Source organism: Epinephelus lanceolatus, chromosome 10 (genome assembly GCF_041903045.1).
Source record: "Epinephelus lanceolatus isolate andai-2023 chromosome 10, ASM4190304v1, whole genome shotgun sequence".
Lineage (NCBI taxonomy): Eukaryota > Metazoa > Chordata > Actinopteri > Perciformes > Serranidae > Epinephelus > Epinephelus lanceolatus.
Window position 1 is genome coordinate 15,234,042 of NC_135743.1, and position 22,073 is coordinate 15,256,114.

Here is a 22,073-nt window from a genome sequence, read left to right on the forward strand (position 1 = left end):
TGAGAAAGAGCGAGAGACATGGAAAGAGGAGGAGGAGGAGGAGGAGGAGGAGGAGGGAGGGGGTGTATTTGGATTAGCTGAAAGTGAGTGACAGCTGAGGAGAGTGGAGGCAGGAGAGCGACGGGTTAATGTGGTCAGGCTGACTGACAGATTGGAAACGGTGGGATATTAACACTGCTGTGCAGCTGGAGAGAGAGAGGGGGCACATGGGAGAGAGGGAGAGGTTTGAAATGCCTTGTAGCTGGTTCACGCGTATTTGCCAGCATAGCAGACGAGAGGCAGAGAGAGAGAGCTGGCACAAGAGTAGGAAAGAGAGGGGGAGAGTTCAGTGTGTGTGTGTGTGTGTGTGTGTGTGTGTGTGTGTGTGTCTCCTGGGGAGAAGCACAGACTTCATATCCAGGTCTCCAGTAAACATCTATGAGCCTCCTCTATAAAGCTGCTGTGCTACTGCATGGACCCTCGGAGCAAAGGCAAAAATATCAGCTTCAGTTCCTGTTGAATTATCAGTGTAGCAGAGGGCACACAGCTGAGCTCCAGCACAGAACAGTAGCTGGGTGCAGTGGCAGCAGCTTGCCAGGGAGTCTGTAGATGCTGAAAAGAGCCGAGACAAAGTGAGCAGAGATCAACCAACTGAGCAGAACATGACAGTAAGTATCGCACTTTGTTCCTGTGAGGGTGAATCCAGCTGCAAAATGTTACATGCACACTTAAATGTCAAGTTCATACTCATAAAATCATCACATCGTGCTGCAAGACAAGCAACCAAACAAAAACATGCATAAATGCAACTATTTCCTGTGTGTGCAGACTGTTGAGGGTTTTAATGATCACATTACATGTTAGTTTTTGCAGCTTTATGATGAGATGACATGCAGGAATGCCACAAATGCATTGGTGTCTGTTTATTGCAAAATCACTGCAAGGCTGCAAAGGTTTGAGAGACAATGTTGTTGAGAGGATTCTCAGCTTGTAACATCCAGTGCTTCAAATTTGTTAATGACGTTGGCTCGTGCAGAGCCCCTTTTAAAATCTCAGCCCACTTGTCGCTTTGTGCGAAGGCTAATAACTAATAGGGTTTGATAAATAATCACCTCAGTTCACAGGGCCGTGGCGAATATCAACAAATGTTTCAGCTGCATTTGCGATGATGAATGTAACTGAGCCGCTAAATCTCTGGGTGTTACTGTGACCTGGATAAAACTCAAAACGTAATAAATTTTACTTCCTGGCATGAGTGAAATGAGGAGCAGCTGGAGAATGTATTAACGTGATAACCCTGACATGTTGTTAACAGCGGTGTGAATGAAACCCAAGTGAGTATGAATTCAGGGATTTGGGTTTTTAAAAATGTGAAGACGAACATATGACAATCTGTCTGTTTTCCCACAATCCTTGGTAATTTAACATTCTTTGAATTTGGAAGCTGTCTCAGACGCAGCGTTTCAGCAGCCTGTGAGTCTCAGTGAAAAGTTGATGTTCTGGAGCTGCACCAATCTATATGCCATTGATCTTGAAGTGGCCCATCATCGGCTCTGTTTAAAATAGAGCAGTCTTGGGAACATCTGCGCCGTGCACGTCTCTCCGACTGGCTGAAACCTGCAGTCTTATTTTTGGCTGCACATCAGATGCATTTGTTTGTCAAGCAGTAATTCATAACTGAAGTCCAGCTTTTAAGCCACTGTCATCAAATAACTCAAAAATAAAGTCTCATATGGCACTGTTTGATCTCTTATCACCATCAGAGGATTATTGGTGATTGGAAAATGTCAGTGATCATAATCAGGCGTGTTATCGTAACACCCTGATATGTTATGTTTGCTTGCAGGGACGTAATTGAATCAAAACTTAAACCGACTGACCGCTAATCCCAGTTACGCAACAAATGGAAGGTCAGAAGTAAAAATATGTTATCTCTTTATCTTTTGTGTTGAGCTGTGTGCGGTAACTGTTCACAGCTTCCCTAATTTGCCGGGGTATGTGGGGGCGGGGGGATCTACTTCAAAGGAAGTCATCGTAGATGTGAACGATGTTGGAAGACTGAGTGACAGCGCCAAATGTTCTGATCGCTCCAATAAGACATCGTGTTGCTGACGTCCAGAGTTTGATCCCGTCAATAGGGCGATAAAGATCGCACCAGTGCAGCAGAATGTGATAACATAACACAATATGTTCCACTAATCTCTCACAGATGCATTTTGGGAAAGCGTGTGGATCGTTCTTTAAAGGAATACCATAAAATGACCATGTGTTGATCAGTTCGTCAGGCTGTGTTGAATTAGTGAGGAAAACTTTGTTTTTCTTGCGTGCCTCCGCAGAAAAGTGAACATATTGATTTATTGATTGATTGGTAATCATGTTAACAACAATAAAACCAGTGGTGGATGATGCACCTCAAAGCCACACTTCCACCAGAAAGTGACTTTGGTAGAGGTTAAAGTCACCTATTAGAATATTACTCGAGTTAAAGTCTTAGTGATATTTACTGTAATTTTATGATATCAAATGTTAATAGTAAGTGGACTGCACTTGTAAAGCGTCTTTCTCGTCGTCCGACCATTCAAAGCACTTTTACACTACGTCACATTCACCCATTCACGCACTGGTGGCTGAGGCTACCATACATGGTGCCACCTGCTACTCAGTAACCATTCACACACTCTCACACACAGAGCGGATTATCCACCAATCGGAAGATCAGCAGTTAGATTGCCAGCCCCTCCAGTCCGCATGTCAAAGTATCCTTGGACAAGATACTGAACCCCAGATTTCTCCCGATGGCAGTTCCATCTGTGTTAGTGTGTTAAAAACTGAGTAGCAGGTGGCACCTTAGCCTCAGCCACCTGTGTGTGAATGTGTGTGTGAATGGGTGAATGTGACTCGTGGTGCAAAAGGTACTTTTGCGCTATACAAATGCAGGTCCATTTACAATGTATTTTATTGGGAGCAATTTGGGGTTCAGTATCTTTCTCAAGGATACTTCAAAATAGGGACTGGAGGGAATAGGGATCGAATCACAGATCTTCTGATTAGTGGACGACCTGATATAGTATCTTAGTATTGAAAATAAAAGTACAACTAAATGCTGTTAATAGAAAAGGATTGCGAAGTAAATTTCTTCTTAACATGTGCACCACCATTGGAGCCTTCATTACAGTTAAAGAAAAGCAAGGTCTTTTTTACAACTTAAAGATTTAAAGAACAAAATCCAGTTTTCCCTTCCTTCCTTAGCTCATCCACCCATCCTTTCCTCCCTCCTTTCTTCCTCCCTTCCTTCTCTATTTTGTAGTAAATGATGAAGATGCTTAGGGAAATGTAGTGGTTTAAAAGTGACAATGTGAAATTTAGAAACTCAAGTGAAGTACAGACACTCCCAGAAAAGTTCTGTAACAAAGTATTATTACTTAGTTACATTACACCGCTGAGAAAAACTATATAAAACATCGGTTTACAAAGTCACACAACTTGTGCAGGACCCAATAGTTTTAAATGGTAAGGTTTTCATGAAAATGCATGTGTTTGAGAAGTACTGAGTGTACGACTGGATAAATAAGACTTGGATTATCCTGCACAAATTGTGTGAGAGGTGGATACAGTCTTGCTGTTGTTAAACCTCCAATGAGTCAATACCAATATGTTCACCATTTTCCATGGAGGCATGCGAGAAAAACAAAGTCTTCTCCACAAATTCAAGTTAACGCAGCATGACTAACTGATTTACACATGGCCACTTTGTGGGTGAGGTATTCATTTAGACTATGAAGGAGGAGGCAAAGAAATGAACTTTGAGAGAACAACAAACCTCATGAGAATAGTATTAGTGACTCATTGAAACTAATGAGATATATGAGATGCAAAGTTACGAAGCCCTCGTTGCGCAACGAGACATGTCGCAGGTTCAGGTGACAGATTCAGAATTTATTCTGTGTAGGTATCTATCAACAACATCAACACATGCAGGTCGAGCTGGATCTTCTTTCTCCAATTCCTCCAATCATCATCTGTAGGCATCATGCAATTGCACTCAGTATGGATTTGTGTGTGTATGTGTGTGTGTGTGTGTGTGTGTGTGTCCAGGCTGCAGCAGCTCAGGAACTTGACGAGCGATGTTTCCTGTCGGCGCAGTCCCTTCCCAGCCTGAAGGTATCCGAGCACTTCAAAGTGGTGAAGCTCCTGGGACAGGGAACCTACGGCAAGGTCATGCTGGCCGTACACAGAAAGAGAGGTCAGTGCAGGACTCAAGGTCAAAGGTCATGATCATCTCCGTTCACTCGGTCTGCGAGAGTGTATGAAACAGATGTTCAAATTTGTTGTGTAACTATGTAAATCTGAGATGGGTGAAATGGTGAAACTCCACAGCAGCACATTTACCTCAGGCTCGGGTTTCTCTCTAATGAAGAAACTACACACGTCGCTCGGGGTCAGCGCTGCAATAACGCGACGACAGATTTGCCTTTTGCTGCTGTTCACTTAACCTTTTGCGCTTCTGTTGCCGTAATGAAGCGCTTTGGGGCATACTCTGAGATCGAGTTGCTACAACTGGAGGGTAGCCGTGTAACAGAGTCGTCCCAGAGGGGAGGGTATATTAGTTCGCAGCATCGATTTATGGACAACGCTCGCATTCCACCACTGATGACAGCTTTTTGACCGGAGCTAATTTGATGTTGTAACACATGGTGTCTCACTTCGTTCTCTTCAGGAACCCCGATGGCTCTGAAGTTCTTTCCTCGTGAGTCGACCTCGCTCACCTCCTTCCTGCGTGAATACAACCTGTCCCTTTCCTACTGCACCCATCCTTCTCTGACACGGGCCCTTGGCATCTTCTTTTCCACACCCACCTACTATGTGTTTGCCCAGCAAGCTGGTCTATACGGCGACCTCTACAATGTGATAGTGTCTGAGGTCAGTTTGCTTGATTTGTGGCATGTTGACGCCCTGCATGGTTTGTGCATACTTCTTATTGTGAAAGAAAGAAAAGAGGGTGTTTCTTCTGGTACTAATTTCCATCTTAAAATGACTCAAATTCAGACTCAGAATGCTTTACGTTAAGCAGCATGGCCTTCCTGTAGGGATTTCGTGGAAAATCTAACTGCTGACCCTGCCCTTTGGAGTTCCCATTTCTGTCAGCAAAAACTCGAGACAAGCTTGATAAAGGCTTCCAGCTCACCCTCCGCTGTGTTTGTGTCACTGCCAGTAACATAATAGAGCTCTGATAAGGATAAGGACACCCTGTTAAAATGTGAGGACATGAAGTAAAGCAGGGGTTTCCAAGAACGTCACTAACCCATTCGCTGACGCAGACTTTGCCTGTCTTTTTGCCAGTGGTGCTCTAACCACACGTCTAATATGAGGTGAATTAAAGGAGTGCTTCACCTACAGAATGACCATTTGTTTTCCAGTTATAAATCAATATGTTCGTCATTTTATGTGGAAGCATGCAAGAGAAATAGTCTTTTCACGAGGTCAATGTGAGACGGCATGACTGATAAACAAATGGTCATGTTGTGGGTGAAGTATTCCTTGAAGTAATAAAGAATGTGTTCTGATGTTGAGACATTGATTCAGACTGATTTCTGTGTCAGGTCGGGGTGGATGAAGAGCGTGTTCAGAGGGTAATGGCCCAGCTAAGCGGTGCCGTCACACACCTCCACTCCCTGGGGTTCGTCCACCGCGACATCAAACCTGAGAACATCTTCCTGTGTGACAGCTCCTGTCGCTGGGTCAAACTGGGCGACTTTGGTCTCGCCCGGGCCATCGGCTCCACCGTTCGTGCCGTCTGGTACGAGTCTCCCTTCTGCACTCCTGAGGTGGAGCCTGGAAAAAAGGCTCAGAAGGACTGGGATGGGACCGAGGAGAGTATAGAGGAAATCTGGATAACAGTGGAGCCCACTATTGACAGCTGGGCCCTCGGTGTGCTCGTCTATTGCCTCTTAACTGGCTGCTTCCCCTGGGAGGAGAGCACCCTCGACGACCGCGGCTACCGTAGATTCAAGGAGTGGTTTGACCGCGAGGAGAAGATGAGGGATGGTGAGTGGAGGCTTGAGGAGGAAATAGACAGTTACACAATCATGAGGGAGAACCAAAGGTACAACCCTCCGCCCTCACAGTTTGAGGGCCTCAGCCCGCTTGTGATGACTCTGTTCAAAGAGCTGCTCCACCCGGAGCCCAAACACAGAGGGAGCCCCGAGGAGATCCTCAGCTACCTGGGAGGGCCGTGGCTGACGGAGACAGAGATGGAGGAGAAGAGGAAGGCAGAGGAGGCGGAGAAGGAAGCCAGAAAAATAAGGGAGGGAGGAGGTGTAGAAGAGGAGCTGGTGAGGGAGGGGAGAGGGGAGAGATAAGCTTTGATTAATGGATGTAACATGTTTGAAAAACATTGCTGCATTGTATTTTTGTTTATGATTATAGCAGGTGCTATATTTTCATATTTTTATAAATATCCTTACCACAGCCACCAATTCCCTTGTTGTATATATTCCAGTGTGTATACTGTATACTGTATATGTGTATGTATGAAGGAAGTGTCTACAGGTAATACAAGGAAAGTTTGATGTGTGAAACTATGAGCTGTATTATAGTGCCTTTAAAAGACTGTATGAGAATTGTTGTCTAGATAAAAATAAACTACTTTTACTTAACTTCTTGTGAGATATAGTTCATGAGTTACACATTCATTATCACACTCAGAGGACTGAATTGGTCTCCTAGGTTTGCACATTTCAAATATATATAACATTTCCATCAACCTTAGAGAAGTAACATGAACCAAAAAGATGCCATTTATGTAATTAAATCAAATAAAACAGGGATGAATAGACTATATACATTTACGTAACTATATATAAAACGATTGAGTACAAAACTGGGACTCGGTTGCAGAGAAAAACACAAAACACCAACAACAGTTTATCAAACCCAGATCTTTACTTAAGAGGTCAGGGGTCATACACGTGAAGGCAGTCAGCAAAAGCAGAAAAATGAGCATGGTGTTACTCTGAAGACGTCGAAATCCAGCACTTGGGCAGTGACTTGCCAAGTCAGAAACCAACCAAAAAAGGCGTCCTTTAACGTTGGCATGATGACGCTGCTGGCTGTTGGTATAGTTTAACGGCGCCCAGCAGTGTCAGAGGAAACGTGATGGGGCAAGAACAAAAGTTAAGGTGCCGAAAGTCTGACTGGGATGGGCGGGAGGGGTGTTGGAAGGGTCTAACAAACACCAACTTCCACCTGAGACAGCGATGTTTTCATCCCGTAAGATTCTAAAGCCAAACCCTGTTCTTTTTCTTCTGAATCTGACCATGTGTTTGTTGTTGAAGGAAAAAAGATGTCAATTTGCGACGTAGTGCCTTTATTTTGAAAGAAACTGTATGTAAACTGTAAATTTCCTGTGAAAACAGAGGCGTATTTTTAAAGAAGTCAATGCATGTAACACAACAGAATGTCCCAGAACGTCAACAACCGGTGCACCCAGTGTACCTTGCACGTCGTATGTGGATGTGGAAATTCCATGACCAAACGTCAATATGCGGCAAAGTCTTGGTGAGAATGTGTTGGAGAAATCCGTTGAGGGACATCACACAGAGAGCAAAGTCCATAGATTTGAGGAATCAAACACGAGGAAAAGGCCAGAGAGCAAGAACACAGTAGGGTGACCACGACAATCTGGCAACTGAATGTGGGAAAAACTGGTTTTTAAATACACAAGGGCTGATTACTAACCACACACAGGTGAGTGGAACAACACACAGGTGATCAACAAAGATGGGAAAACTCAGGAAGTAGAAGAAATACTAAACACAATGAGAACACATTTCAAAATAAAACAGGAAGTGGACACAAACACATGAACATAAACTTCAGAATATCACATTCTAGCTAATAGAATTGATCTAATTTACTTTAATAAAGTTTATGTATGTAAGTTTATGTATGCATTTCAAATATGTTGATACAACATATTTGAAATACACAGAATTTATCAGCAGTTATTATGTCCCGATCTCAATCTTTGAGATCAAGATTGGTGCTGATCAAGGCTTTTTTTCCTTTTTTAACTTTTTGGCATCAGGTATATTGAGTTGCATAGAGGATCCAATCCTAATGTCAGCTGTCACACTCACAAAGCTTTCATTTTAAGACATGTGGAGTTCAGCCGTCTCCAGTTCTCAACTCTTCTTTTTTCCTCCACCCTGCTGAGCTCCAATGTATGTGAAAGAGCAGGGACTGAACCCTGTCTGCGGCAAAACACAAAACGCCATAACCGACAGCAAAAGTACAGTATGAGATTGTTTATCTATGTTTTGTTTTTTACCAAAATTATGAGCACGTATTTCATTTCAGCTTAGTGTGAAAGTTTATGGTGCATGGTGTTTATCCGCAGGCGGAGAAGAGACAGATAGCGGTGCAGAACCAACGACAACCACACTAACCATGCCACAGCAAAGTGCAACAGAAACCCCTGGAACAAAAATCACATAAATATTCTATTTTAATGTGGCCTAATTCACACAAAAGGAAAATTAACACTGAAGGAAATAGTGTTCATCCAGGTAACTCTGGCAAAGGCTGCACAAAAGCAACAATCACTGAAGAATAGGCTGCTCTCTTTAAGAGACAGAGACACTTCCCCGAGACAGCAACAAGGCCAAAAAGATTAAAGGGAGGGTTTGTTATTTTAGACTTATTTACTTCTTTTGTAATATATAAACAAATAAACAATAAGCTTGGATGCAGAGATTTTTTTCTTGATGCATTGCAGAGCTTTTTCCATTGTCAAGCATAGGCTATATACAGTGCCCTCCAAAAGTATTGGAACAGTGAGGCCAATTCCTTTATTTTTGTTGTAGACGGAAAATATTTGGGTTTGACATTAAAAGATGAATATGGGACAAGAGATCAACATTTCAGCTTTCATTTCCAGGTATTTACATCTGGATCTGATACACAACTTAGAAGATAGCATTATTTGTATTGGAAAACAAAATTTTTAGGTGAGCAAAAGTATTGGAACATATAAACTTAAAATAGATTAAAGTGAATGAGACTTAATATTTAGTTGCAAATCCTTTGCTTTCAATAACTGCATCAAGCCTGTGACCCATTGACATCACCAAACTTTTGCATTCTTCTTTTGTGATGCTTTTCCAGGCTTTCACCGCAGCCTCTTTCAGTTGTTGTTTGTTTTGGGGGGTTACTCCCTTCAGTCTCCTCTTCAGCAGGTAAAATGCATGCTCTATTGGGTTTAAGTCTGGAGACTGACTTGGCCAGTATAAAACCTTCCACTTCTTGCCCCTGATGAACTCCTTTGTTGTTTTGGCAGTGTGTTTTGGGTCGTTATCTTGCTGCATGATGAAGGATCTCCCAATCAGTTTGGTTGCATCTTTCTTTAAATTAGCAGACAAAATGTTTCTGTAGACTTCTGAGTTGATTTTGCTGCTGCCATCATGTGTTACATCATCAATGAAGATGAAAGAGCCCGTCCCAGAAGAAGCCATGCAAGCCCAAGCCATGACATTCCCTCCACCGTGTTTCACAGATGAGCTTGTATGTTTGGGATCATGAGCAGATCCTTTCTTTCTCCAAACTTTCGCCTTTCCATCACTTTGGAAAAAGTTAATCTTTGTCTCATCAGTCCATAAAACTTTTTCCCAGAATTTTTGAGGCTCATCTCTGTACCTTTTGGCAAATTCCAGCCTGGCCTTCCTATTCTTCTTGCTAATGAGTGGTTTGCATCTTCTGGTGTAGCCTCTGTACTTTTGTTCATGAAGTCTTCTGCGAACAGTAGATTGTGATACCTTCACTCCTGCTCTCTGGAGGTTGTTGCTGATGTCACTAAGAGTTGTTTTAGGGTCTTTCTTTACAGCTCTCACAATGTTTCTGTCATCAACTGCTGATGTTTTCCTTGGTCTATCTGTTCGACGTCTGTTGCTTAGTACACCAGTGGTTTCTTTCTTCTTCAGGACATTCCAAATGGTTATACTGGCTATGGCCAATGTTTGTGCAATGGCTCTGATTGATTGTCCATCTTCTCTCAGATTCACAATTGCTTCTTTTTCACCCATAGACAGCTCTCTGGTTTTCATGTTGGTTCCACCTCTAAATGCAGTCTGCACAGGCAAAACCTATCGTACCCAATCTGAAACTGAGCTCAGACATTCAGTGCTATTTATTGTTTGAATAATCAATGTAATTGGGAAACACCTGAGCAACAAAACACACCTGTCAGTCACATGTTCCAATACTTTTGCTCTCATGAAAAATGGGTGGGTTCAAACAAAAGGTGCTATCTTCTAAGTTGTGTATCAGATCCAGATGTAAATACCTGGAAATAAAAGCTGAAATGTTGATCTCTTGTCCCATATTCATCTTTTAATGTCAAACCCAAATATTTTCAGTCTACAACAAACATAAAGGAATTGGCCTCACTGTTCCAATACTTTTGGAGGGCACTGTATTGGATTTGACACAACACAACCAAGGAAGCTGTGGCATCAACTGAGGCATGCACATCAGCCAGGTCAGGCCGGGTGAAACATCTCAGTAGTTGCATGTAATAGACTCAGTTCCTACAATTGCATCTGAGTTTTATTTGATTTAATTAAATAAATGGTATTTTTTGGTTTATGTTAGAATTACTTGAGAATTACTACAGGTCTCTAGCATAAGAAATGACAGGACATGAGGTAAGGGAGTTCGACATATAGTCTATGTTCTCCCACTTCACCCTCCTCAGGATCGGCCCCCAGCTATCACTTGCACGGCAAGGTTTAAGTTCAAATGTCACACCAGTGCACACTGCAGTCTATACGTCTTGCTTTCGATGGGCTAACACCATACCAAAGTTTCAACAGTTCAATCACAGCACACCTGAAGCCTGCCCTGACTGTTTGACTGGGGTTAACCTGAGCGAGTCAGAATTCAGTGAGGTGCCAGGGCAGGGCAGACTACACAAAGAAAAAGACCAAACCAAACAAAACCAAACAACATAAACAGTCCCACAGCAGGAGCTCTGATGCTCTGTAGAGACACAAATATATAATCTTAAAGACACTTCATTACAAAATACTAAAATGCACACAGGCTACCAGCCACCTTCATCTCAGCAGGGAAGCAGGTCTGAAATGCATGGAAACAATAAATGTGAAAAACATTCAAACTCAACAGCATAAGACATGACACACAGATAACAGCTGTAGGCTGATCAGTCTTTCTGCATTTCACTGCCCCAGTCTTGCCAACATGGCAGCATGGGATGAGATGTGCACCTGTCTCATCCCACTGGCCTAAACTGTCATCACAGCCTTCGTTCCACCACCTCCCTCTATCCCCCTGAGACCCTGTGTCCTCACATGAGGACATCACATTTTGGGTTTACTTGACCTTTTACTTCATCCTACTTAACTCAGACCTGTTGTCCTCGTTTGTGGGCACTTTTTTGTGTCATCTAGTGGCAGTAAGAGCACAATACACTAATCCATGTAAAAACAAGATGGCAGCCATCTCTGCCAAGTCAATCTGCAGCTGATCCAAAACCTCATCACACTATATGGTTGAAACTTGTTTAATTGTGATTATTAATGTTCATAGTTTGATATGGCAACAAATTTGACCAATTTTAGCAACAGCAACAAGTTCGTTTGAAGACATTGTGTCTTAATTATTGTTGATAGAAATATGTAAACATAACAAAAAAGACCAAATAAATTCTTTAGCCCATTTCCCACTTCACAAAAAAAAACATGTTCATATCTGACTTTTGTTTTTAATGGAAAAGGTTACAATCAGTTTATGCTCCAAGGTCAGATGACTCTGCAGTAGTCACAGGTATTTATTGGGTCCAGCTCGATTGGCTTTGAATTGCAGTAATGGAAATACTACACCCAGGTGGACATGCTAATTTTGTTATAAAAATCAAATGGCCACCCTAACATTTTCACTTGCCTCCATGCTGCTTTCTACTGTTCACTAACCTGTTTTCCAGACCCGTACTGTAGTCGACTGGCTATGGGATTTTAATCTATCACATATTTTTAAAGACCTGCATACACGTGCTAATTTTGGTAGAAAAAGGGTATTTGTGTCAGGAATCAGTTCAGGAAGGACCCAAATGCAAAGCAGGAGGCAGGTTAGAGGTTTAACAAAAAGCAAGCTTTAATAAAGATGTCACAAAACATCCAGAACAGGCAGGTAACTGAAAGTCCAAATGAAAGATCCAAAACTAAACTGAAAAGGTATTTGCCCAATAAGGAAAAAGAACAGGGAACGACACCAAAAAATGCACGGATGAACACAGCTGGAGTAGGTGGACATGGGCAAATAGGGATTGGGTAACAACCAGGGTGTGGTTGGGATCACTAGGGTGGAGGAAACAAGACTAATGCTGCGTTCTATTGGTAGCCGGAACTGGGATTAATACAGTTTCCGATCTACCTGGAGGTCTCGTCATCAAACTGGGGCAAGGTCCAGGTGGACCGAGTCGGTAGAACTGACGTCACAAGCACATTGACGTCACGCGCACATTGTGAATGGTAAACAAAGTTATTTGTCCTCAATTTGTCCTCGTATATTCTGTTTAATTAAACGTTTGTGTTGTAAAAATCATACAAGTACTTTGCAATGGCATTTCTATTTCACTGTTGATTTGTGTTGGAAAAAAAGACTGTGCAAGCCCGTTGTAGCCTAAAGTCGTTTGAACCAGCAAAGTCTCCGGTGCTCAGCAACCATGCAAACAAAAACGAACTTGTGGCGCGCCGCCATGTTTTCCGGACTGTTGCAATGAAACGCAGATCAGACGTGTCATACAGTCATATAAATCTGACAAGGAATGACTGGCTTGGATTGCCAAACGAATGCGGCATAATACACAACAGGTGTGAGGGGAAGACTCTGGGAACAGGGAAGGACTAACTAGACTGAAGGAAAACAGGTGTGATATAAACAGGCAGGAAAACACAATAAGACAGGACGTAAAACCAGACATGACACATGACGAGGGAATCTACAAAATAAGCGCATTGAATCCAGTCAGTTTTATTTAGAAGGTGCACAACTTCAAATTTGTCTCTTATTACACCTTTAAGATAAAGAGCATTTTAGAATAGTATTTCATGGTTCATATTTAATTGCAAATCTGGAGCTGAACCTCTGACAACACTGAAATACTGCACTGTAAGGACAACCCACCCCCTGCTGCTCCACTGCTATTACTGTCACTCAGACCCCCCACCTAATCTGACCCCAGGGTCCCTGAGCTTTATTGACAAAAACATAAATGTGTCTGATGCAGTGCAGGAGGCATTTTAATCTTTCAAAGCTTAAAAAGGGGTTTATAAAATGTTGGTAATGAGTTAACGTAAAAATAAATGTAATATCAAAGGTAATAATGTTATAATAAACTTAGTAAAGCTAATATAGAATTTAGTATTCCTTAAATGATTTTATAATACAACAAGCCATACGGAAAGACTTATAAACGTCTGTAGCTGCTTAAAAACTGTCACTGTCTGATTATGTATCAACACGTGTAACCAGTGCTGACCTAGTACATACCGTGCCCGTAGGCAAGCTTCCCCTGGCAGCCCCCACCCCAGATTTTATCATCATTATGTGTTGTATTGGTTGTATTTATTACAACAAGATCAAGAGTCAATGAGAAATCAACACAAATAAACAGCTAACAAACAACAAGGGAATACAATATGTGCACATTTGCAGATTTAGTCTTCTTTTTGTTTCTGTTCTGCACCTCTGATGGCTTTTACATTTTTATTTTCTCTTATTCTAACACTCTCCACGTACAGTACACCCCTCTCCAGCATTTCCCTGATGTTTGACTTTCTTTGAATGTCAAAAAAAAAAGTCAGCCTATGACACCTTTAAGAGAGATTCTAGAAACATCTACCTACGGAGAGAAGTGACATCTTTGGCGCAGTTTCTGAACAGCTGCTGCAGAACAGACGAAGCACATCTAAAATTGGACTGAACAATACAACCTGATAGTGATACCACCGTGAACTTCTTCCAAGTTGGAGAGATGCAAACCCCGGGCGTGCTACCTGCAGCAGGAGAGACATGATGACATTTACAGTGAAGCTAAAAAGACTTTCGTGCTCTACGTGGATGCGTGCGTGACTGACGTGTTGACAGCAAGTTTTATAGTAGTTTTATAGTTTGCTAAAGTGTCATTCATTTTTATGTTTATTTAGTTTTTGATGATTTGTTTTACATTTTCAGTTTCCAGGTATTCCAAATAGCTAGTTTCCATAAGTTTCAGAATTAGTTTTAGGTTTATTTTATTTTAATAAGGGGGGTATTTGACAGGAGCAAGATTTAAGAAGTCCAGAATATGTATTGCAAGTCAAACACAACACTTTCTGAAGGCAACTGGCTCATGTGGACATCTCAGTCTTAATAAACATATGCACTAATGCCTCGTCATGCTTGCTGTGCTGACGAATTTGACCAAATTGACAAAAACGTAACATTTTCTGTATATTTTTATTTTATTTTAGTTTAGTATTTTAGTTTTGAAAGTGCACAATAACATTTCAGCTTTTTTTCCAGTTAACTCAAATGTTTATACACCTAGTTCTAGTTTTTAGTTTTAAAAAAGTCACATGAAGTCTTCACACATGACAGGTTGACCTCCGTTGTCCTACATCTGTCACAGCGGACAACTACTGTTTGAAAAATCACCTGCATTCCTGCTGCAGTGCCACAGAGAAGAATGCTTTGATATAGCTTAAGGCCACTTTGCACGGCACTGAATCATGGTGTTAACAACTATCTACCACTGCAGATATAAAAAACTTGGCAGCAAGAAAATAATAAAATCCCCCGTCATGATCAATGTTTGTTAGCAATACATGAAGCTGCTTTTACTTCCACTGCAATAACTAAATGTAAAAATGTAAAAATGCATCACAAAAAAATGAGCTTTCACATTGCAACGTGCACAATATCTCACTTTCAAGTTGGACTGCGTCCCTTTTGGTAGCGAGCTGCTAATGCGTGGTGCGCTCGTGTGTGTGTGTGTGTGTGTGTCAGTAGGGCCTTTGCTAAACCCTGCTAAGGGCCACTCCAGATGGATTTATAAATAGACCTCAGACCAATCTATTTACACACTCTGCACATCATCACCTCCATCTGACTATCTGCACTCCACAGCGCTCCAAATGCAAAAGTCAGGCTGCCTTGGCGCCTGCAGGCCTGTAACAGCACAATCTGATGGAACACCATGACCCATCTCTCCTGTTAACTCCCTCGTCTCTACTCCATCTTCATCCCCCACCCTTCTTGCTGATTACTTTTCCCTTTGCGCTGCTCCTCTAATGCCACTCAGACCTTGTGTTTCTCTTTCATCTTCACTTCTGCGGTCACATCTACTTTGTTCAACTATGACGGCTGTCTCCCCGTCAGTCACTCTGTCCCTAGACCTCTGTCCTCTCAGGTCACAGTAACACGAACCAAGAGCGACTTCTTTAGCTCTGCCACATAGTATGTTTACGTTGAAACACTTGGTATCTCCTTTGGTAACGGCTGTTGTTGTAGATGCGCTGTTTTCCTGGAAACAGGACACAAGGCTCATGTGACAATCGGGAGAGGGGTTAATGGACGACCACAGTCTGACAAATGGAAACACATGGCACAGACCACAGAGACAATAGAGCGCCAGCACAACGATGCTGATCGAGGTGCAAATCTGCTCGAGGTCCACAAGGACAGATAGCAGGGATGATGAAAACAGGAGAAATCAAGGACAGATATACAGGCAGCTCCTCTCTAAAACCCATGGATGGATTAATGAATGGGCCTACCGGGCACAGGCCCAGGGACCTTCCTGGCCTTCAACCGCAAAACGTCACTCAAATTACCAACAAGAAAGAGACTTGAAGAGACCACTAAGGGCACAAAACGACCACAAAACATCCAAGGAACTGCAAAAAGCCACAAAAAGACGCATAATGACAAAAGAAATATTTTAAACAACAACAACAAAAAGAAGCAAAACCACCACAAAGTCTGTGTCTTGCCTCCATGTAAGAGAGGTGGTGGGCCTGTCTTTGCCCAGGGGGGCCCATTGTCTCATTATCGACCCATGCAGAAACCCAACTGCAACGTCATCAAGATGTGGCTCATTTTACCTTAAGTTGTCTTTGTGCTTCCAAGTCACGACAGACCTTTAAACATTTGTGAAGGTGGAAGGCACACTCGCAAATCTAGAAACCCGAGAACATCGGATTTAGTTTTGTAATGTCAACAAAATTTAGATTTCATGCCGTCGGTATCGAATGAAGCTCACTTTGGCACAAATGTTCTAACTTCGTGAAGGCATGGTGTCAAATTCTCTGCCTTTAAAGCATCTTCAGAATGTATATTTCATTTTTTATATGCAGTGAGTTTCCTCGTTTCTGTCCAGAAGAGAGTTTCATGTTCTTTAAAGGGACAGTTCACCCCAAAATAAAAAATGACACATTATTTTTCCTCTTACCTGTTGTGCTGTTTATTAAGGTTTGTGTGAGTTGGCGAGTGTTGGAGATATCGGCCGTAGAGGTGTCTGCCTTCTCCCTAATAGAATGAAACTAGATGGCAAAAGTACCAAAAAGAAAACATTTGAAAAACTCAACAGAAATCCCAAAATCACGAATGGTTACTCAAGATAAACTGAACGTTTTGTTGTGAGCCGTTTCATATGTTCTTTCCACCCAACCGCACACACTGGACGCCATTAAAGGGATAGTGCACCCAAAAATTAAAATTCAGCCATTATCTACTCACCCATATGCCGAGGGAGGCTCTAGTGAAGTTTTAGAGTCCTCACAACAGTTGCGGAGATCCAAGGGGGGAGTGGGTAGCAGCACAACTGCACACCTAATGGCTGACGGCGCCCCAGATTAAAACGTCCAAGAACACATAATTGAAACCACAAAATATCTCCATACTGCTTGTCTGTAGTGATCAAAGTGTCCTGAAGCCCCGACATAAAAAGTTTTTTGGAAAAACGTCATTTGAACTCTAGCCTCTAGCCTCACTGTAGCCTGCAGCTCTAACTGCCTCTCTGTGGACCGCGCTCACATGTGCGGCGTTTCAGGACAGCATGATACGCAGCCAGTTGCTGGTATAGTTTAAGGGCACCCAGCGGCATCAGGGGGAAACGCAGTGGGACAAGGACGAAAGTTAAGGCGGCGAAAGTCCAACTGGGGCAGGTGGAAGGGGTGGTGGATGGGTCCAACAAACACCGGCTTTCACCCGAGAGAGCAGCGTTTGTGTCTCGTAAGATTCTAAAGCCAAACCCCGTTCTTTTTTCCTAAACCTAACCATGTATGTTAGTTGTTGAAGGGAAAAAAAATGTAAATGCGCAGTGTTGTGCCGATGTACTGTGTTCATACTGAAAGAGACTGTATGTAAATGTTAAATTTCCTGTGGAAACAGAAGTGTATTTCGAAAGAAGACAATGCATGTAACAGGCAGAACTTGACACAGTGTCCCAGAACGTCAAATACGGATGCACCCAGGGTACCTTGCACATCGAATGTGGACATTGAAAGTTCATGACCAAGCCGACAATATGTGACGAGGTTGGAGTGAGAATGTGTTGAGTAGATGCACTCTTCCTTCTGGCCGTGATACTGCTGACGGGTGAAGTTTGGTAGAAAGAAAATAGTTCCTACATGAAACTTTGAGTACCACAAGCTGAGTGCCATCTAGTTCCATTTTATTGAAAAGAAGGCAGACATCTCTACGGCTGATATCTCAACACTCGGCAACTCACACCAAAACAAATCTAGACTGATAAAAAGCACAGGTGAGGGGGGAAAACATGTATTTTTGATGTCGGGGTGAACTGTCCCTTTAATGTTTCTCGTTTAGCACAGATAAAAACAGGTTGCACGGATGAAGCAAGGGGAGACAAGCACCTGGAAAATGACATTAGGTGTAACAGATATTTAGACAGATATCTGAAAAAAACGCATCACATGTCGTGAGAGTGGTCACTGCAAAAGCAGACACCGATATAAGAGCCAGATTGATGGCAAATAAAGAGTTCATATGGCCAAACGTCTGAAATGTATCCCAGCGGTGAAGCAAAACACTTGGGTCATCACAGCCTAAGTTTTCCACCTACACACTCAACTTTTGCCGTCACCTGTCCGCTTGTTAAAGATCAGCTACTTTAATTGCTTAAACAGGGTCGAGGGTGATGATAGTGATTGACAGGAAGAGCCACAAATTATCACTTTTGAAGAGTGAATGGCATCGATGAGCAACACTGGATCTAGTGTGTTGGACGTCATGAGTGGCATTTGCTGAGAATCACTATGTGTTAATGGGAAAGTTCACCTGCTACAGAGTGTGTGTGGAAACACAGCAGCACAGCTACCAGTAAGACAGTAAGAGAGAGGTAGAGTGAGGGAAGAGTGTAGGGGTGAAAAGGAGGTCGGTGGTAGAGTATGGATTGCAGAGCCGGCATGCCTCAAGCAATGCCATCCAACTAATAAACAAGTGGAGAGATTATCATCTGTTTACTATCTGGCATGCTTGACTTAACCATTCTGCATTGCTCTCTAGATCCCTCCACCACCTGCCTCCTTTACTCCTCTTTTCTACCTCTTTCTTCCTCTCTGCCTCTCTCAGCAGCGTGGGCAGTGGCAGTTTGAGGCGTTCAAAGGATTGATCGTCCCTCCTCCTCTCTTTTGCTTACATGGCCTCTATTTGTCAAGCTGTCATCGGCCTCGCCCGGTCGACCTTGTTAGGGCCACCCCACAGGCACGCACCCTGGAGTCCCTGTAGCCCCAATATGTCAAGAGGATGATGAGTGTCTCCCTCTTGGACGGGGCTTGGCCCGCTGTATTGTGAGAGCCAGTGAGAGTTGTGACTTCAGCGGAATGTGTAGCAATATTTATATTAGCCAGATACGTGCAGAGTCAAGTTTCCCTGCCAATGCGGCTATAACGGTCCCGATGAAAAACATATTTTCAACACAAAGAGCCTCTGAGACAAAGGGTCAGGAACTGTGGCCTTCATAGTCACTGTCTTCTTTGAACACTTAACCACTTAGGATATCAATATATGCAAACTGATAATAAAGGAATTGTGAATCAGGAATAATTATATATACAAATGAAAATATAATCCAGATGGAAAATTGTTAAAGTCCCTGTGCAATTAGAGGTTCTGTTGATTTTTAAGTGTGACTGTTTTACATAATATGCTTATATTCTTATTCCCTTTTATACCTATATGCTAGGGATAGCTAAGGATATATTATCGACATAAATGTAAATAAATTTATAGCAGTAAATTTTAGGTATTAACATATATTTTTTGATAATATGCTTGTATTTTATTCATTTTTTTCCTACCAAGGATATTTTAGAATTATATTAATTATATTATATAATTATATTACATTTATATTTCTTTGTAATTCCTGTTATCATTGTTATTTTATTTTTAATTTTATTTTTACACTCTACTCAGGTCTATCAAAAATAAGATGTTGATTTCCTGCTTAAATAAAACATGTATATATATTCCAATGGTTAAAGTTCATCATTAATTGAATCTTGTGCAATTTGATATGGTCAAAATGATCATTTTGCAAGTAGCTGTGCCATACTGAGAAATAGATGTAGCAGAGTTAGTTGCAAAATGAGACTAGAGACCAGAACAAGTCTGAAAGACAACAAAGGAGAGGGGAAGAAGTACCCTTGGCTTCTTTACATGGATCATAAACTGTGATGCTTTTTTTTATTACTTCAGCTGAGCAAATATGTTTACAGAAAAATATGTTTTTATGAAGTTTAACTTAGTTTTGTGCTTATTTCAGAAATATTTTATTGAAGGTATCCTCTGTTAACGAACCTGTTAAAGCTGTAGTTTAAAACTTTTATTAAAAAAAAAATACTTTTTGTCATATTTGCTGTAACTCTCACTAAAACCACACAGCAGTACATGAGACAGATGAAAAACATTATGATCCTCTGCCTTCTTGAAGTGCTCCTAAGGGCATTTGCGGCCTGCGGTGAGCTGCCATGCATATCTATGGAAAACTGCAGAGGCCACTCTGAGCTGCAGCCATTTGATTCTGCAGTGAAGGACAGCCAAACTAAAAGCTGGGGACAGTTTAACTTTTAGCAGGAAATCGCAACCAGAGAATACCTGCAGCCAATCAGTAAACAGAGGCCTGTGATTCTTGTGACATGTTGACTTAAGTAACAAAAAATGTCTCCGTACCTGCAACACATGAACACGCCTCCTGGCTGCAGAAAAGTGTAATTATTGCAACAAGCCACACTTGGTGCTGCTGCTTGGTTTCAACACAATGCAGCTGTCAATCATGTCAATCAGTGCTCATGAACTACGGGCAAACTGTCAAATGATTCAGCACTGATCAAATATGAATTAAGATTCTGCACTAAGTATCTATATTTTCAGAAACATATTTTAGTGTACTGTTTAGCTGCAAAATGAGAAAGTCTGTGACCTGTCCACCATGTTGAAAACAGTAGAGCAAAACTGGAGCACCGCCCACTGGCAGGAATAAACATTCTCATTTTACAGCTAAACAGTACACTAAAATATCTGAGGTGAAAAATAGGCGATGCAGTAACAAAATATTTGATCATTTGATCAGTGCTGCGTAGTCTGACAGTATGACCACAGTTCACAAGCAGTGATTAACATGACTGACAGCTGTATCTGATTATTACTTTCCTTCAGCTGTGGTAGCAAACACCACTAGAAGCACTACAGGGAGGAGGAACATGATTTTTTTTCTATCTGCCTCATGTACTATTGTCAGGATGTGGTGACAGTTTTAGCAAAAAAAAAAGTTATATTCATTAAAGTTTCATTCATGCATTTCGTCCTCTTTAACTGGTGTTTTTAACACTTCCCTTAAAGACCAAACGAGCTTGGTCCCTGTGGTCGGGGTTGTGGATGTGGAGGGTGTGGAAGATGTGCTTGGGTTGGGTGGCCTGTGGGGACAGCAGGCCAGCCAACAATGTTTTGGATGAGGATGAGCCCTCATGGGAGCGATTAGCACTGCCAACATGGAAATACACCTGTGTTCAGAGAACTCACACCGAATTAAAAATAGTGCCATTTGCTATATAAACCCTCAAAAAGGCAAACTCATCTGTTATAGTTTACATTTTTGGGGGGTTAAATAGTCAGTAGCAAACTATAACAAAATGATATGCTTATTCTACATAAACTATAAAATCTAGAAATAAACTAAATGAATGTTTTCTTATTTTATAGTGTACTTTTTCAGTTGTGTAATGATGACTGTTGGATAAGTATGTCAGCTGTCCAATGTCGATATACAGTAGCTAGCTGCATACACCAGGGCCCATCATAATGTCATGCACTGGGGCCTGTCGTAGCTACCTCACACTGCTGCCTGTGGCGATGAATTAAACTAGAGCTGCAACTAATGATTATTGTCTTCATCTGTTAATCTGTATTTAATATATGGCTAATAGTTTACCCCACAAAATGTCAGTAATAAAGCATAGCAATCACAATTACCTTAAGTACAAAGCAACCTCTTCAAATGTCTCGTTTTGTCCGACAAACAGCCCAAAACCCAAAAATCTGGTTGTCTTTTTTTTCATGTGGTTGCCATGGACATGTTAAATCATGCATAACCAGGATGTGCAACACATGAGCTGGAGAGGAGAAACATGTGTCAGGGTGGGCAGGCCTGAGCTCACTTAACAGCGTTAACTGTTCCATCAATACAGGAGTGATCTCTGCATAGCAGTGAGCGTGTGGAGGCCAAAGACCATATCCTATGTGCAGTGCTCCATCTGCTGGTTAAATTAAGTAGTGCAAAGGATACATTCGAGGCCCACAGTGGTTGGATGCCTCTTGCTCACTTGTGTCTTCTTCATTTTCTCCATTAAAATGAGCTGCTGATCCAAACAGAGAGACAAAAGTAAGAAATGTGGAGCAAATATATTCAGACTGCACCTCTGATCTTATATTTACCTGACCGTGAGTATAAAGAAATGAGTATTCAAAAGTCCTCTGTCACTTGTTTGCCTTTACAAATTTAGTGCAGCCTATTA

The 22,073-nt window shown here is 41.9% G+C and overlaps 1 protein-coding gene across 1 annotated transcript; it reads left to right on the forward strand.

Moving 5' to 3' along the window:
- The first annotated feature begins 207 nt into the window (after positions 1-207).
- sbk3 (SH3 domain binding kinase family, member 3) lies at positions 208-6,635 on the forward strand. The gene is made up of 4 exons (XM_033640210.2): positions 208-647; positions 4,075-4,222; positions 4,697-4,899; positions 5,580-6,635. Exons 1-4 carry the CDS (start codon positions 642-644, stop codon positions 6,336-6,338), a joined length of 1,116 nt encoding a protein of 371 aa, XP_033496101.1. The 5' UTR covers positions 208-641; the 3' UTR covers positions 6,339-6,635.
- The last annotated feature ends 15,438 nt before the right edge of the window (positions 6,636-22,073 follow it).

Excerpts from the sequence above, each read along its gene's own strand:
- sbk3 (XM_033640210.2), top strand. Across the intron at positions 4,223-4,696 it reads GGCCGTACACAGAAAGAGAG|GAACCCCGATGGCTCTGAAG; the intron begins GTCAGTGCAGGA and ends CGTTCTCTTCAG. Across the intron at positions 4,900-5,579 it reads ACAATGTGATAGTGTCTGAG|GTCGGGGTGGATGAAGAGCG; the intron begins GTCAGTTTGCTT and ends TTTCTGTGTCAG.